This window comes from Rhipicephalus microplus, chromosome 1 (genome assembly GCF_043290135.1).
Source record: "Rhipicephalus microplus isolate Deutch F79 chromosome 1, USDA_Rmic, whole genome shotgun sequence".
Lineage (NCBI taxonomy): Eukaryota > Metazoa > Arthropoda > Arachnida > Ixodida > Ixodidae > Rhipicephalus > Rhipicephalus microplus.
The window spans coordinates 64619357-64634734 of record NC_134700.1 but is presented as its reverse complement, the minus strand read 5'-3'; the positions used below and the strand labels follow the sequence as shown (position 1 = coordinate 64634734).

At 47.5% G+C, this 15378-nt stretch overlaps 1 protein-coding gene across 3 annotated transcripts in view; it reads left to right on the top strand.

Moving 5' to 3' along the window:
• The window catches only part of mEFG1 (mitochondrial translation elongation factor G 1), a 154512-nt gene that overhangs the window by 36391 nt on the left and 102743 nt on the right, over nt 1-15378 (top strand). For all 3 annotated transcript variants that reach the window (XM_075873820.1, XM_075873723.1, XM_075873771.1), the window contains exon 6: nt 2578-2694. In XM_075873820.1, coding sequence (XP_075729935.1) covers nt 2578-2694 — 117 coding nt within the window. The remainder of the gene's footprint in view (nt 1-2577; nt 2695-15378) is intronic.

Here is a 15378-nt window from a genome sequence, read left to right as displayed (position 1 = left end):
AGTGCAGAAAAATGTGCTTTGTTCTATAGAAAACACCTCATTTCTGGAACACACCGAACCTTTATTCCACAAACATAACATTAGGAATATTCAGAACATAAATATACTGAGAATATACAAAAACCTTATATGAGGAAAAAGAGAACTTACTCGAAGGAAAAGCAAATCTTCGAGCTAATAAAACTATCTATCCTTTCAGGTATTGCCTTGAATATCACATTCTTTTCTCACGTACACCCATTATGAGAAAGAAAAACTTCATTATGTACTCACAACCACACTCAATGAATTAGACCAAAAAATGGCGACATTTCTAACATTATTAACAAAACCTTACCAGATCCCTTTGTGTATAAATTTTGATACCTGTACTTATGTTTCTTTATGTGCAGTATTCTTTCTTTCGTTATGTGCTGTTTTTTTTTTTACTAAGCTGTTTTGGTGCTTGTTGTTTTTTTTTAATGACGATAGTCTTTCTTACGATTCTCGCAAACATTTTGGCCTGTCTGTCTGTACACCTGTTGGTCCTCCTGACCAGATATTCAGCCTACCAATGAAAGGTTAATCCCTTGCTCAACGCCCACTCATATTAATCTGGTGGCAGCATTGATACTTGTGAACACTGTCAATCAGAAAGCAAATGTTACGCATACTTGATGCGTAACATCAATACATAAGTGTTAAGCAGTGTGTCTTTTCATTTCGAAAATGCATAGATACGTATTTTTAAGACTTAAGTGTTTATTACGCTGCGCAGACAATGCGATGTTATGAACAAAAAAGCGGGCATTCTCTACACTTTGCTTAAATGTTCAAGGGCTTCAACAAAAAATTTTCGGTGCTGCTATTCTACCAGTTGCTCTGCGTTCTAAAAAACTTTTGTTTACTCACATTACTGCCAGATAGTGCTATACCTTGAACAGCCCATGCAGACAGATAATCATTTTGTGACATCCTTTGCGGCAGAGCACGAAGATACACGGCTTAGAGTTTCATACAATAATACCTATAGGGGAATCTGGCGCTAGTGTCTACGCGGGCTCCCCCAGAGGCGCTTGTACCCCCATGGGAATTACGGGAAGTACAGGCTTTGGATGCGCTTCGGATGGGTCACGTTCTTGGGATTCGCGACGCTTGTTTGCTGAGTGTAAAACAAAGTGATATGAAGTTATGTCTAATTGAAACTTGCTTCATTTCCTTGTGCGCATACTTTATTGCAAAAGGTTTTTGTGACTAGGTAGGAGAAGTGAAACCTCGACAAATTTATAAACCATGGTATGCAGTGCTTTGCCATTGAGTTCTAGATTTGGCATCAAGATTTAAGGAATTATTTTTTACAATATTTCAAAACAAACATTCTTGTTTTGCCCGCGAAAGTATGCAATATCTATTTATGAAAATAACAGCACAGTATTAAGTGAGAAACACTTGACATTTCATCTGCTGCGATGCCAGGTGCGTCTGTTCAAGTGGTCTGCCCCCAACGCGCCTCTCATTTTATTGTGAAGTCGAGTCGGAAGAGCATAGTGGTGCGTCTACTTCACTTTGCCGTCGTTTTGTAGTTAATTTCAGTGATTTTTGGCAGGACGCACTAACAACAAACGTGAACTCGATGTAATATCCTGCACTGGCATGGGACGCTACATTTATGCGCCGTAGTGAGTGGACGACGCTTCACTTAAACTGTCAAACACGACTTGTACAGCTCCAGCATTGCAGTAAATTGAGAGGCCTAGCAGTTTTCAGCTTCTTTGAACAACAAAGGCGCAGCTTCGGTCCTTTGCACCCACCCCACTACCCACTCTATGCGAAGAACGAAACTGAAACTGTAGAAAAAGACCCATAGACAGTTCGCTGGCTAACGCGATCCAATCCAAAGCTTGTACTTCCCTTAAACCTCATGAGGGTACACAATCACAGTGCCAGATTCCTCTCTATGTATTATTGTATGAAACTCTATGATACACGGCCAACGTTTTTTTTTTTCATTACATCATTGATAATATAGTTTTGATGATAGCATTGTATATATTATGGATAGTTTTGCTGATATGTTTCCGCCTATCACTGCTGCTGTATGGATCACCTGTCAAGCTGTGCAAAAGCAGCTTTTTTCTCTGGTCCCCAATTTTCGCATTTACAATGTACTGCAGAGTGTACTGAAAAAATAAAGTTTAAATTGATTGATTGACTCATAATGTCTTTAGCAATCTTGAGGTGCCTGCTGCTACAAAAAGCCCAGTTGTGAAAGCAGCAAGCAAATATCATATTTTTCTGAATACTGAGAACTTTGGACACAACTCTTAAAACACCCTGTATAGGTGCCTGCTGCTACAAAAAGCCCAGTTGTGAAAGCAGCGAGCAAATATCATATTTTTCTGAATACTGAGAACTTTGGACACAAATTTTGAAACACCCTGTATAGGTCAATGTGAATGCTGTCGTGAAAAAGTGTTGGTGTTCATATTTCTCCATGTGAGGAGGAGGTGATGATGTCTAGAGATAAATACAGCTTTATCAAATGCCAGTGAGGTTTATTTGTGCTTGGCACAAGTAATGGCGTTCCTGTGCTTGCAGGTCTAAGCTTCAGTACAATGCGGCCCTGCTTCAACTGCCCATAGGCCTTGAGGGAAAGCATACTGGGGTGGTTGACGTGATCCATCGCCGAGCTATCTATTGTCGGGGGGAGCACGGGTGAGTGTTTCACTCGTTCCTTACCTGACCAACAAGTGGCATCAAAATTCAATCATTTGCTGCAGCAAGCCATTGCCTGGGATCCTTTGCTCACTACACAGTTTTGCGTCACCACATTTCACTGGAGGTAGAAACGGGAAATAGCAAGCTAGCTTGGAAAAATTCTTTAAAAAGTGTATCTATTGTTGATACCAGGTGTTCAACAGCTATGCCAAGTGTACCAATTTGATACAATTCCTCATGTGCGCCGCGCTGCATCAAAACCTTGAAATTTGCCGAAATTGCGCCACGCTGCGTTGAAATGCCTGACCAGCCTCAAAATTTTCTCAGTTCCCCTGATTTGAGTGAGAAATGGAGGCCACTTTAACCACCTGTAGTTTGCGCCATCAATCAATCCAAGCGGGCAAACGCAAACCCTAAACTGTGGTGTAAGACAGTTGCTCATTAGTCCAAGAAACTCACGAAACGCGTTCGACCATATGCAGTAAAAACGCCGCGCGCCCCTCGGTCCACTGACTGCAGCGGATATCTAGTGGCAGGGCGACGCAACTTCTAAACAGAAATGTGTCGCCATAGCCAGCAACACTTCACGGGAAATATGAATTTCCTAGTCAGCAAACGCGGCCATGGCATGTTAGGAATCATCAAGAACTAAAGTTCGAAGCGTACAAACTCGCAGTACGTTGAGTTTCTATGCTTCCAGCTTTAGTTCATGCCATGATCACGTTAGTTGCCGTAGCAACGCCACATGCAATAGGTACCTGGTGCCGTCGCCAGGCCAATGGGCACATGCCGTTGTGACTTTATCTGGTCAAATGTGCCTTGCAAGCGAGCCAAGAAGCTTTGTCCTAAACCCAACCGCTTCATGAAAAAAAAAAAGTGGGGTGGGGTGTAGTGGTTCGAAAATTTCTTGGTCTTGTTCTAACCCATGTAGAAACACTGCTTAAGCCGTCTTCGCCGCAGTACACAGGTTGCCTGCGGAAACGCATTTTAAGATTTGGAAAGGGCTTATAGCAGTAGTGTCTAGATACAGCATGGTTTGTTCAATTACTAATGCCTACATACGCCACATAATTTCGAGTACTGATATGATCGCTGACGTCTGAAAAAGTTACTGGCAAAATGATTTGGAGTATTAGATAACATTTATCCAGCCATCAAAAAATGAAACATAACTGTGCGCCTTTTTTTTTTTTTTTTTTTTTTTTTTTTTTTTTTTTTACAGTTCTACAAATCTCATGGTCACCATTATGGAGGATCCACATTTGAGTCCTCAGGCTCTGTTAAACAATTCGACAGGTGTGGCAAATTCTGATATTGACCTCATCATTGTTCGCTGAGTGGGGTGATTAAAGAAAACACTACTGTTACGGGGGTGAGAGAATGAATGAAATAAATATATTTACAAAATATGCAGGGAGAGTCAGAGGCAGCTGCAGCCAAAATGGAAGAACAGCAGCAACAACAACACGAGCACGGTCGCTTTCATCATCTTCGTCATCTATGATGCTCTTTCGTTGCCCATGTCGTGTAACATATAACCCCCCACTGCTGGCAGCGCCGTCTCGGTGCCTAAAGGAGAGTAGGGTCATATGCGGATATGTACAGTTTGAGGCGGGTCACGTGGACGACGTCAGTAGCGGGTGCGGACGACGATGACTGACTGGCCAACAGAGCAATCTCGTATGTGACATCGGTAAGCCGGCGTAAAACCTTGTAAGGCCCCGAGTAGCGAGACAAGAGCTTCGAAGAGAGGCCAACGTGGCGGCATGGTGTCCAGAGGAGGACCAATGAACCTGGAGAGTAGGAAACTACACTGTGATGGCTATCGTAGCAGGCCTTCTGAGAGAGCTGCGAGCCAAGAAGACGTTCCCGTGCGATTTGGCGGGCCACTTGAGCCCGAGCAGTGGCATCCCGGGCGTACTCTGTAACAGTTTGCGTCGTTGATGGGAGAAGAGTTTCGAAGGGTAGCGCTGGATGGCGGCCGAACAATAAATAGAAGGGGGAGATGCCAGCGGTGTCGTGGCGTGACGAGTTGTACGCGAATGTCACATAAGGCAAAGTACTATCCCAATCAAGGTGATCTTTGGAAACGTACATGGAGAGCATCATTGTCAATGTTCGATTTAGGCGCTCGGTAAGACCATTTGTTTGTGGGTGATAGGCCGTAGTGAGCTTGTGACGCGTCAAACATGAGCGAAGGATGTCACTTACTACTTTTGAAAGAAATGAGCGACCACGATCAGTCAGCAGCTGTCGAGGAGCGCCATGGTGAAGAATTACGTCATAAAGCAAGAAGTCCGCGACGTCAGTGGCACAGCTTGTCGGTAGCGCTCGTGTGATAGCGTATCTTGTGGCGTAGTCAGGGGCTACGGCTATCCACTTGTTTCCAGTGAGAGAAGTTGGAAATGGTCCAACGAGATCAAGACCGACTCGGTAGAAGGGAACGGTGGGTATGTCTATTGGTTGGAGCGGACCAGCTGGTGGCAAGGTGGAATGTTTGGAGCGCTGGCAGGACTCACATGCAGCAACGTATCGGCGCACAGAATGGTAAAGGCCTGGCCAGAAGAATCTACGCCGCACGCGATCGTACGTGCGCGTGACCCCAAGATGTGCCGCGGTTGGGGCGTCGTGAAGCTGTTCAAGTACAGCGGAACGGAGTGTCGCAGGAACTACGAGTAGTAGCTCTGGTCCTTCGGCGCTCGTGTTGCGTCGGTAAAGAATGCCATCGCATAGAAAGAACAAGTGTAGTGACGGGTCTACGTGGGGCAAACGTAGACTCTGCATGATAGACCGCAAGTGGACATCGCTGAGCTGTTCCTTGCGTATGTCGGTGAAAGCCGACATGGCGAAGACACAACGGTCAGAATCATGTGCTGAAAGGTCAGGTGGGTCCACGGGGTTACGGGATAGACAGTCGGCATCCTGGTGCATTAGGCTAGATTTGTATGCCACGTCGAAGCTGTATTCTTGTAGTTTCAAGGCCCAACGGCCAAGTCGTTTTGTTGGATCTTTAAGGGACGACAGCCAGCACAAGGCATGATGATCTGTAATTACCGAAAAGGTGCGGCCAAACAAGTATGGTCGAAATTTTCCGACTGCCCAGACTAGTGCGAGGCACTCACGCTCTGTAATGGAAAACTTGCTCTCCGAAGGAGAAAGGAGGCGACTGGCATAAGCAATGACGCAATCTTGTCCTCGTTGCCGCTGGGCGAGAACAGCACCAATTCCATGTCCTGTACGAACTTCAGTATGGGCTGACGGGTCGAAATGGGCCAAGATGGGTGGGGAAGTAAGTAATGTTGTAAGGGTGCTGAAGGCAGTTGCTTGGTCAGTACCCCAATAAAAAGGCATGTCCTTCTTCAGTAGCTCCGTAAGTGGTCAGGCAATGTCGGCAAAATTCTTCACGAAACGTCGAAAGTAAGAACAAAGGCCGATGAAACTCCGTACATCTTTTGCGGAACGTGGCATGGGAAAATCTTTGACAACTCGAATTTTGTCAGGATCAGGTTGCACGCCTCGAGCACTGACAAGGTGGCCGAGCACAGTGATTTCCCGACGGCCAAAGCGACATTTGGAAGAGTTGAGCTGAAGTCCTGCTTTCTGGAAAACCTCAAGAACAGCCGTTGGGCGGCTAAGGTGGCTTTCGAATGGAGGTGAAAATACAATGATGTCATCGAGATAGCACAGGCACGTGGTCCATTTGTATCCACGCAGGAGAGAGTCCATCATTCTTTCAAATGTAGCTGGCACACTACACAATCCGAATGGCATAACCTTGAACTGGAAAAGTCCATCCGGTGTGATGAATGCGGTTTTCTCACGGTCTCGATGATCGACAGAAATATGCCAGTAACCTGATCGCAAGTCGATAGATGAAAAGTAGGCAGACCCATGTAGGCAGTCGAGTGCATTGTCAATCCGCGGCAGTGGATACACGTCCTTACGTGTTACGTTGTTTAAGTGACGGTAGTCTACGCAGAAGCGCCAGCTGCCATTCTTCTTCTTGACTAGCACGACCGGCGATGCCCATGGACTGCAGGAAGGTTCGATGAAGTCTTTTGTGAGCATTTTTTCAACTTCGTGCTGGATAACTTGTCGCTCAGCATTAGACACGCGATAAGGACGTCGTCGGATGGGGCTGGCGTCTCCAGTGTTAATCCTATGAGTTACAGAGGATGTCTGACCCAAAGGGCGGTCATCAAAATCAAAGATGTCGCGGTAGGATTTCAGCAAGTGCCGGATGTCAGCTGTCTGTGCTGGAAGAAGGTCCGGAGCGATCATCTTGTCGATGGTGGCATCCGCTGCGCTCTTCGAGGATGGAAAAGGAGCAGAGGACGAAGAAGATTCGGCAACGAACGCTGAAATGGCAGCATCTATAGAAAAAAGTTTTGCCAAAGTCATACCATCTGGGATAACTTGAGCGTACCAGCTGAAGTTTAGGATCGGAAGAGATGCTGTATTTCCCGTGACTGTCAAAAGTGTGTGAGGCACAGCAACATTTTTGGCCAGCAGAACATCAGCAATAGGTGTCAACATGTAGTCACCATCAGGAACAGGAGGGACAGATCTCAGGTTCACGTAAGTAACGGCTTGAGGTGCTAGGCGAACATGATCTGCAGAACACAGACGGGGTTGAGCTGGTGTTAGGTCGTCATGGTAACACGGTAAATCAAGTTGAAGCATGCCAGTTCCACAATCAATAAGGGCAGAGTGGCGGATAAAAAGTCCATGCCGAGGATAAGTTCATGGGAAGATTTCTCGAGCACAGCAAATAGCACTGTCGGGGAGCGATCAGCCACACTTATGCGCGCGGAGCACATTCCAAGCACAGAAAACGTGCCACCGTCGGCGACTTGGATTAGTGGCACTGTGGGTGGCGTTAAAGCTTTCCTAAGGCGGCAACGAGGTTCTGAATTCATCACTGATATGTGAGCCCCAGTGTCCACCAGTGCAACAACGGTGTGTCATCTACTTCAACGTCAATAAGGTTGCGTCGAGTCGGTAGCATGGTCAGAGGATTTGGCGGGCAAGTGGTCGATGCAGCATCAGCTCCGGGAGCTGCATCATCTAGTTTTCCTGCGGCAGGTGGTCAGTCGGCAACGTTGGTCGGCGAAATTGGGGCGAGCGAGACGATGGGTGACGGGAGAGCGTTGAACGGGGCTTGTGAGCATGCGGAGATGGAGAGCGACGACATTATAGCGGCATAGAAGGAACGTCTTCACTGGTGGCCTGAAGTGACTCCCGGTAAGTTTGAAAGCGTCCATGAACCCTCTCTGGCCGATGGGGGTACCCATAGGATGCCTGATGCCAATACCACCGAGTGTTACAATGGCGGGCCACGTGTCTGATACGGTGGCAGTTGAAACAAATCGGGTGATCGTCAGCAGTCCTCCACTCGGCTGGATTGCGAGGGCGCGCCGGAAGGTTTTGGCTTTGGGCATACGAAACATGGGGTCGACGACGGTTGATCGGCTGAGAAGGAGCTGTAGTGCACTCGGAGGCCAGCCCAGCATTGGAAAACTCTTGTCGCACAATGGCATGTACCAGTGACACCATCTGAGGGCTAGAGTCACAGGCATGGGAGCACGTGGACGCAGGAAACAGAGCTTCAAGTTCACGTCTGATGATCTTAGTCACGTGCTCTGCAGTTAACGGCATCTGTAGCGCAGGCCTGTCTTCGCACGACCAGGTTGCTGCTGTGTTTGGTAGTCGAGTGAAATTATGGGCGATATGTCGACTTTTTGCGGCCTCATAACGCTAGCACTCCTTGATGATGGCATCGACCGTGTTGCAGTCCTTGCATATGAGAAGGTTGAATGCATCATTTGCAATGCCTTTCAATATGTAAGCTACTTTTTTGGTTTCTTCCATACCATTGTCCGCTTTTCGCCAAAGAGCAAGCACGTCCTGTATGTAAGTCACGTAGGACTCTGATGGCGTTTGCGCACGAGATGCCAACTCCTTCTTGGCCGCTGCCTTTCTACCCACAGACTTGCCGAAAAGGGCGCGCATCTTTTCTTTGCACGCATCCCAGCTTCCAATTTCATCTTCGTGGTTCTTGAACCACACTTTTGCCGTTCCTTTCAAGTAGAACAGGATATTGGCTAACATAAGAATTTCATCCCAGCGGTAATTCTTACTTGTACATTCGTACAACGGCAACCATTCTTCGATGTTGACATCATCCGTGCCACAGAACGTGCCAGGATCTCTTAGCTGCGGAAGGACAACAGTTGTTGTTGTATTCGCCTCGGCGGGAGCCGGTCCCTGGTTTGCCATGGTGTAAAAATCCAAGCGTCGGCCACTGCGGAGCTCCGTTATATCCTGTTGTACCCGGCACCTCCACCAAATGTTATGGGGGTGAAAGAATGAATGAAATAAATATATTTACAAAATATGCAGGGAGAGTCAGAGGCAGCTGCAGCCAAGATGGAAGAACAGCAGCAACAACAGCACGAGCGCGGTCGCTTTCATCATCTTCGTCATCTATGATGCTCTTTCGTTGCCGATGTTGTGTAACACTACTTTTGTTGAAATAGCAGCTTTCATGTTCGCTCAGCATGATTTAGGGATTATTGAATGGCTTGGACATATTGTTACGGGAGGGCACACAGAGAAACGAGGTGACAGTTGCGATATATTTGCACGACACCAAGCATAAGCCGAGATGGCAAGCGAGAGCGCGCCCCAAATCCCAAAATCACGTCGTCTTTCTCGCTGTGAGTCTTACTTCTTCAACGTGATGTAGTCTTGTAACATGACCCCCAGGTGCAGAAGCACCGTCTCGGTGCTTTCTATGGTGTTGAGGAGTGGTAAAGCTCAAGGCGGGAGACATGATCAATGTCTGTACACAATGGAGTGAAGGGAGATGATGACTTCAGCGGGGCTATCTCGTAGGTAACGTCAGTCACCTGGCGCAAGACGTGGTAGGGTCCTGAGTACCGGGAAAGCAGCTTCTGAGAGAGACCAACATGCCGAGTCGGGGTCCACAACAATACAAGAGAACCCGGGGCAAAGGAGACATCGTGATGATGTGCGTCGTAACGTTGCTTCTGTTGCTTTTGCGAGGCTAAGAGGTGCTTCCGAGTGACTTCTCGTGCTTTGTGAGCTCTGGTGATAGTGCCATGGGCATATTCAGTTGGCGAATCGAAAGCTGTCAGAAAGAGTGTGTCGAAAGATGGAGTTGGGTCACGGCCAATTAAGAGATAGAATGGTGAAAACCCAGTGGTATTGTGGCGTGAGGAATTGCATACAAATGTAACAAAGGACAATGCAACGTCCCAGTCTAGGTGGTCAAAGGAGACGTACATGGAGAGCATATCAGTTGAAGTCTGGTTGAATCGTTTGGTAAGCCCATTAGTTTGTGGATAGTAGGCCGTCAAAATTTATGTTTGGTTTCACAAGAGCGAAGCAGGTCGTCAATAATACGGGAGAGAAAATAGCGTCCACAATCTGTGAGGAGTTGGCATGGAGCACCATGATGGAGGATGACATCGTACAGAAGGAAATCGACAACATCTGTGGCACAGCTGGTTGACAAAGCCCGTGTGATGGCGTACCGAGTTGTATGATCCATAGCGACAGCTATCCATTTGTTTTTGGAGGTAGACTGAAGGAAAGGGCCTAGGAGGTCAAAACCAGCACGAAAGGAGGGGTCAATAGGAAGATCAAGTGGCTGGAGGAGTCCGGCAGGACTCATAGGGGGTTTTTTTCGTTGTTGGCACTGGTCGCGTGCGACAACGTAGTGGCGGATGGAGCGATAAGGCCTGGGCCAGTAAAATCGACGATGAACACGGTCGTAAGTCCGAGAGAGACCAAGGTGACCGGCGGTGGGGGCGTCATAGAGCTGGGCGATAACACTCGAACGTAGGTGGGAAGGCACCACAAGGAGCAGTTCGCGCCCATTTGTGTTGACATTGTAGCGGTACAAGGTGCCTTCTTTAAGCACAAATTGTCGAGTAGATGGATGGGGCGTCGGAGAGTTCAGCTTCTCAATAATGTCATGCAACACGGGATCTTGGTGCTGTTCATCACAGATGTTGGTCAAAGCAGAGAGAGAGAGAGCACACATGGCGGCGCTTCATCTAAAGGCTCAGGGGTGTACACTGGATGGCGGGACAAGCAGTCAGCGTCATGGTGTAAATGGCCAGATTTGTATGACACTGAGTAGTCATATTCTTAGAGCCCTAGTGCCCAGTGACGAAGACACCCAGTGGGATCCTTTAACGCTGAGAGCCATCAGAGGGCGCGGTGATCGGTTGTGACGGTGAAACGATGGCCATGTAAGTAGGGCAGAAATTTGCCAACCGCCCAAACTAGAGCAAGGCACTCCCGTTCGATGATCGAGTAGTTCCGCTCGGCTGCAGAGAGCAAACGGCTGCATAAGCGATAACGCGGGCGCAGCCGCTTTTATGCTGGACCAAAACAGCGCCGATTCCGTGGCCGCTGGCATCAGTGCGGGCTTCTGTTGAGGCAGACATGTCAAAATGGGCCAGAATAGGTGGTGTTGTGAGCAACGCGGTGAGATTAGAGAATGCCGAAACCTGCGCAGCGCCCCAAGAGAATGGAACATCCTTCTTCAGCAAATCCGTAAGAGGTCGGGCCACGTCTGCAAAATTGTTTACAAAACCTCGGAAGTAAGAACATAGACCTAAAAGCTGAGGACTTCCATAGTGCTAGTCGGGACGGGGAGGTTTTGCACTGCTCAAACTTTATCAGGATCAGGGCGTACGCCGGAGGAGTCAACAAGATGGCCCAACATGATTATTTGCTGGCGTCCGAAGTGGCATTTTGATGAGTTCAGTTGCAGTCCTGCGTTACGAAAAACAGAAAGGATGGAGGAAAGGCGGTTGATGTGTGTTTGAAAGTTTGGGGAAAATACAATGACATCGTCGAGGTAACATAGGCGAATTGACCACTTGAACCTGCGCAAAAGAGTGTCCATCATTCGTTCAAAGGTGGCTGGAGCATTGTATAATCCGAACAGCATGACCTTAAAGTGGTGAAGACCATCAGGGGTCACAAAAGCAGTCTTCTCGCGGTCCATGTCGTCAACAGCAATTCGACAGTACCCTGAGCGAAGGTCGTTGGAGGAAAAAGTACTTAGCGCCATGAAGGCAATCCAGGGCGTCATCAATGCGCTGCAGCGGGTAGACGTCTTTCTTAGTGATCCGGTTCATATGTCGGTAGTCGATACAGAATCCCCAACTGTTATCCTTTTTCCTTACAAGAGCAACAGGGGAAGCCCATGGACTAGAAGATGGCTCAACTATGTCTTCGGGCGAGCATCTTGTGGACTTCCTTTTGAATGATCTAACGCTCCGTAGGAGAAACGCGGTACGGCCGTCGATGTACCGGAGATGCATCGCCGCTGTTAATGCGATGCTTCACAATGCTGGTTTGACCTAGCGGACGGTCACAGAAGTCGAATACGTCTAAGTGCGATTTTAGGACGTGACAGAGCGCGTCAGTTTGATGCGGCAAAAAGTCCACCACGATCATTTTTTCCACTTAGAAGATAAACTCTCTGTCGAAGAACAGGCTTGCGTGCAATTGGCACATCATTGGGGTACAAAGCTGAGGTGACACAATGCTCAGAGGGTGTCAGCGTGGCGAGGGCTATTCCATTCGGAAGCACTTGCGGACACAGAGCAAAGTTCCGCAAAGGGATGCAAGCACGGTTTTCCCGTGCCATAATAATAGTGTACGGAAAAGTAACACTATGAGTCAGAAGAACGAATGTAATGGGCGTGAGCATGTAGCTAAAGCTTTAATATATAAACCATCCACTTTTACATCAAGCAAGTTCTGGTTGGTTGGGAGGGTCAACAGACGAATTGTAGGGCAAGTCGTAGCAGCAGCGTCATCTCCAGGAGCTGCACCAGTTAGTTTCCGGAAGGAAACCGTCGGGCAAAGGACGGGGATAGGGAACGGGGTGGCGGAGGAGACAGCGAGAATCTCTATCGCGGTGAAGGCAAGCGGCTGTACTGAGCATTGGTCGTGGCGGTCATGTCGTAATGAGCTGAGTCATCGCAACGAAGTTGTATTTGACCAGAAGGCCGGGCTTATGCGTCGAAGTTCGTGAAGTTTGGGCCTGTGCGCGAGGGCGAGGTCCACGTGCTTCGGCAGTGACGTGAAATGTGTCCCAATCGTGCGCACCGGAAGCAAATTGGCCCGTCGTCAGGCGTCCTCCATGCGTTTGGATCTCGGTTACGGGGAGCAGGACGCCAGTAGTGCTGACGGGTGTTCAAGGTAGGTGGATGGACATCGGGTCGGTGCACAGGACAGATCATCTGAAGGCCCACGTTTGCCAATTCTTGGCGCACAACGCTCTGTATGAGGGATATGGTGGGCTGAGGATCATTTGACATCAGGACCTTCAAGGGTGCTGGTGACATCGCTTCGATTTCGTGTCAAACGACCCTCATAATGTCAGTAGAAGGTGGATTGGGCTGGGTCTCAAAACGGAGGTCCTCTCAAGTTGACGTTGCAGTGGTGCTAAGAAGACGGGCGAAGTGGTGGGCAATGCGATGGCTTTTAGCCTCTTGAAAGTGTCGACACTCCTTAATTACGTCTTGAACTGTCGAACAGCCTTTAAGTACAAGGAGGCTAAAGGCATTATCAGCGGTGCCCTTGAGTACGTGCACAACCTTGTCGGCTTCGGTCATGGTGGTATCAGCCTTACGACAGAGGGTCAAGACAAGACATCTTGAATATAAGCCAGGTAAGACTTTGTGGATGTCTGGACATGGTTACCAAGTTCTTTCTTAGGGGCCTGCTTACACCTGGCAGATTGGCCGAACAACTTGCGCAACTTCGTTTTACAGACGTCCCAGCTGGTGAGCTCTTCCACGTTGTTGTTGAACCACGCCTTGGCCGTACCTTTCAAGTAAAAGATAAGGTTTGCCAGCATCACGGTTGGGTCCCGCCTGTGGTTTTCACTCACGAGCTCGTAAAGTTGAAGCCACTCATCGACGTCTTCACTGTCAGTGCCCGAAAAGTTGCCAGGATCGCAAGGTGAAGTGGTCACAATGACCACAGGTGAGGTGGGTGCCATTGATGCGCGAGGCATGGCTGTTGGCGCAGCATCCCTGTCGATAGACATGTTAGAAGCGGCAACTTGGCGTCCGCTGCGAAGCTTCGTCGTGTTTTGCTACCCAGCACCTTTCACCTAAATGTTACGGTAAGGCACACAGAGAAACGAGGGGACAGTTATGATATATTTGCACGACGCCAAGCCCAAGCTGAGATGGCAAGGGAGAGCGCGCCCCACATCCCAGAATCACGTCGTCTTTCTCGCAATCTGTCTAGCTTCTTCAGCATGATGTAGTCTTGTAACATTATATATATTTTTTGCTAAATTGAAGCCTTCTTTCTCAAACTGCTTCAAGTTTGGTCTTTGGTGATAAAAAATGAATGTTTTTTTCCCTGTAACCTGCTCCAAATTTGAATTTTAGTGCTCCAAAAGTAACATTTTTCTGCTCCAAAAATTATTCCAAATTCTATTTCGGCTGTTGCACCCCTGTGATACTCATGTACCTAAACTACAAGGGTTTTCGCAAACTACATTTACACATAGGTCTAAGGTGGCCGTAATGGTGCATGCGTTGGGGTCTCTCTTTGTGTGTTTACTTGTAGAAGCGCAGATCTGTCAATTGGCAACTTGGGCAAAAGATTACAGAATCTGTGCAAATCAGGGCAAAGATTGATCAGTCAACAAGAACTGTACAAATTGCTAAAAATTATGACATTAATCATCAGCCTTCCATAACTGAAACTCGAAGGGACCCCAGGATTTTGTTCAATTTATCAGAAGGTCTCATAAATATGACATGGGCTAGAACAAAAATTTGTGCTGTGATGTTTATTGTTTCTCATTGCCACATCAATGTTATAGACAGCTCTGCATGATTGCAATAAAAGCTTCTAGATCTCAGCAATCATACTGGTTTTATTTATTATATAGGGCTTGCTTGCAAAGGTTAATCAAGGGACAAAATGTGCCTTGTCGTGTGACAGCCGACTCCCCAACATAGTAGGCTCTTTTACAACACTATGATGCACTGCAGTGAAAAGAACAAATGTTCAGCACATGTAAGAACAGGATCTTTACAGTCTTGTTTCATATGGCTAGGCTATGGTTATAACTTAGCTGTTATGGCTAGGTTATGGTTATAACTTAGCTGTATGTGCCAGCTATTACCTAGCCATATTTTTGTCAGCAGGCTGCATCTGCGGGCACTGTCTATGCCTTTTTCGCAAGTGTCAGCCTAATGAAACCAACAGAGCATGAAGCTAAGGAAGGTGTAGAGGATATTATTCCTAGCTTTAACTAAAGCTGTGTGAATATTCGAAATTTCCAATATTTTTGGAATAGTGTTTGCCATTCAATTCCATTCACACTGGAATTTTATTATTCAGACTTCTCGAAGACAATTACAGTCAGTGTCCGTTTGGCAGTGGCCCCTTCACGGTAATTTGGCAGCGACCAAAGTGGCACTTGAATTCACGGTAATTTGGCAGCGACCAAAGTGGCACTTGAATGAATTCAGCTGAAGGCCAGTAGAGCGAAACACAGAGAGGGTAGTTTCTAGGCACTGCAGGTGGCTTTGAGAAGTTGCTGAAAACACGATCACATCATTGAGGTAACAGAGACATGTGACCATATTAAGCCGCGCAGAG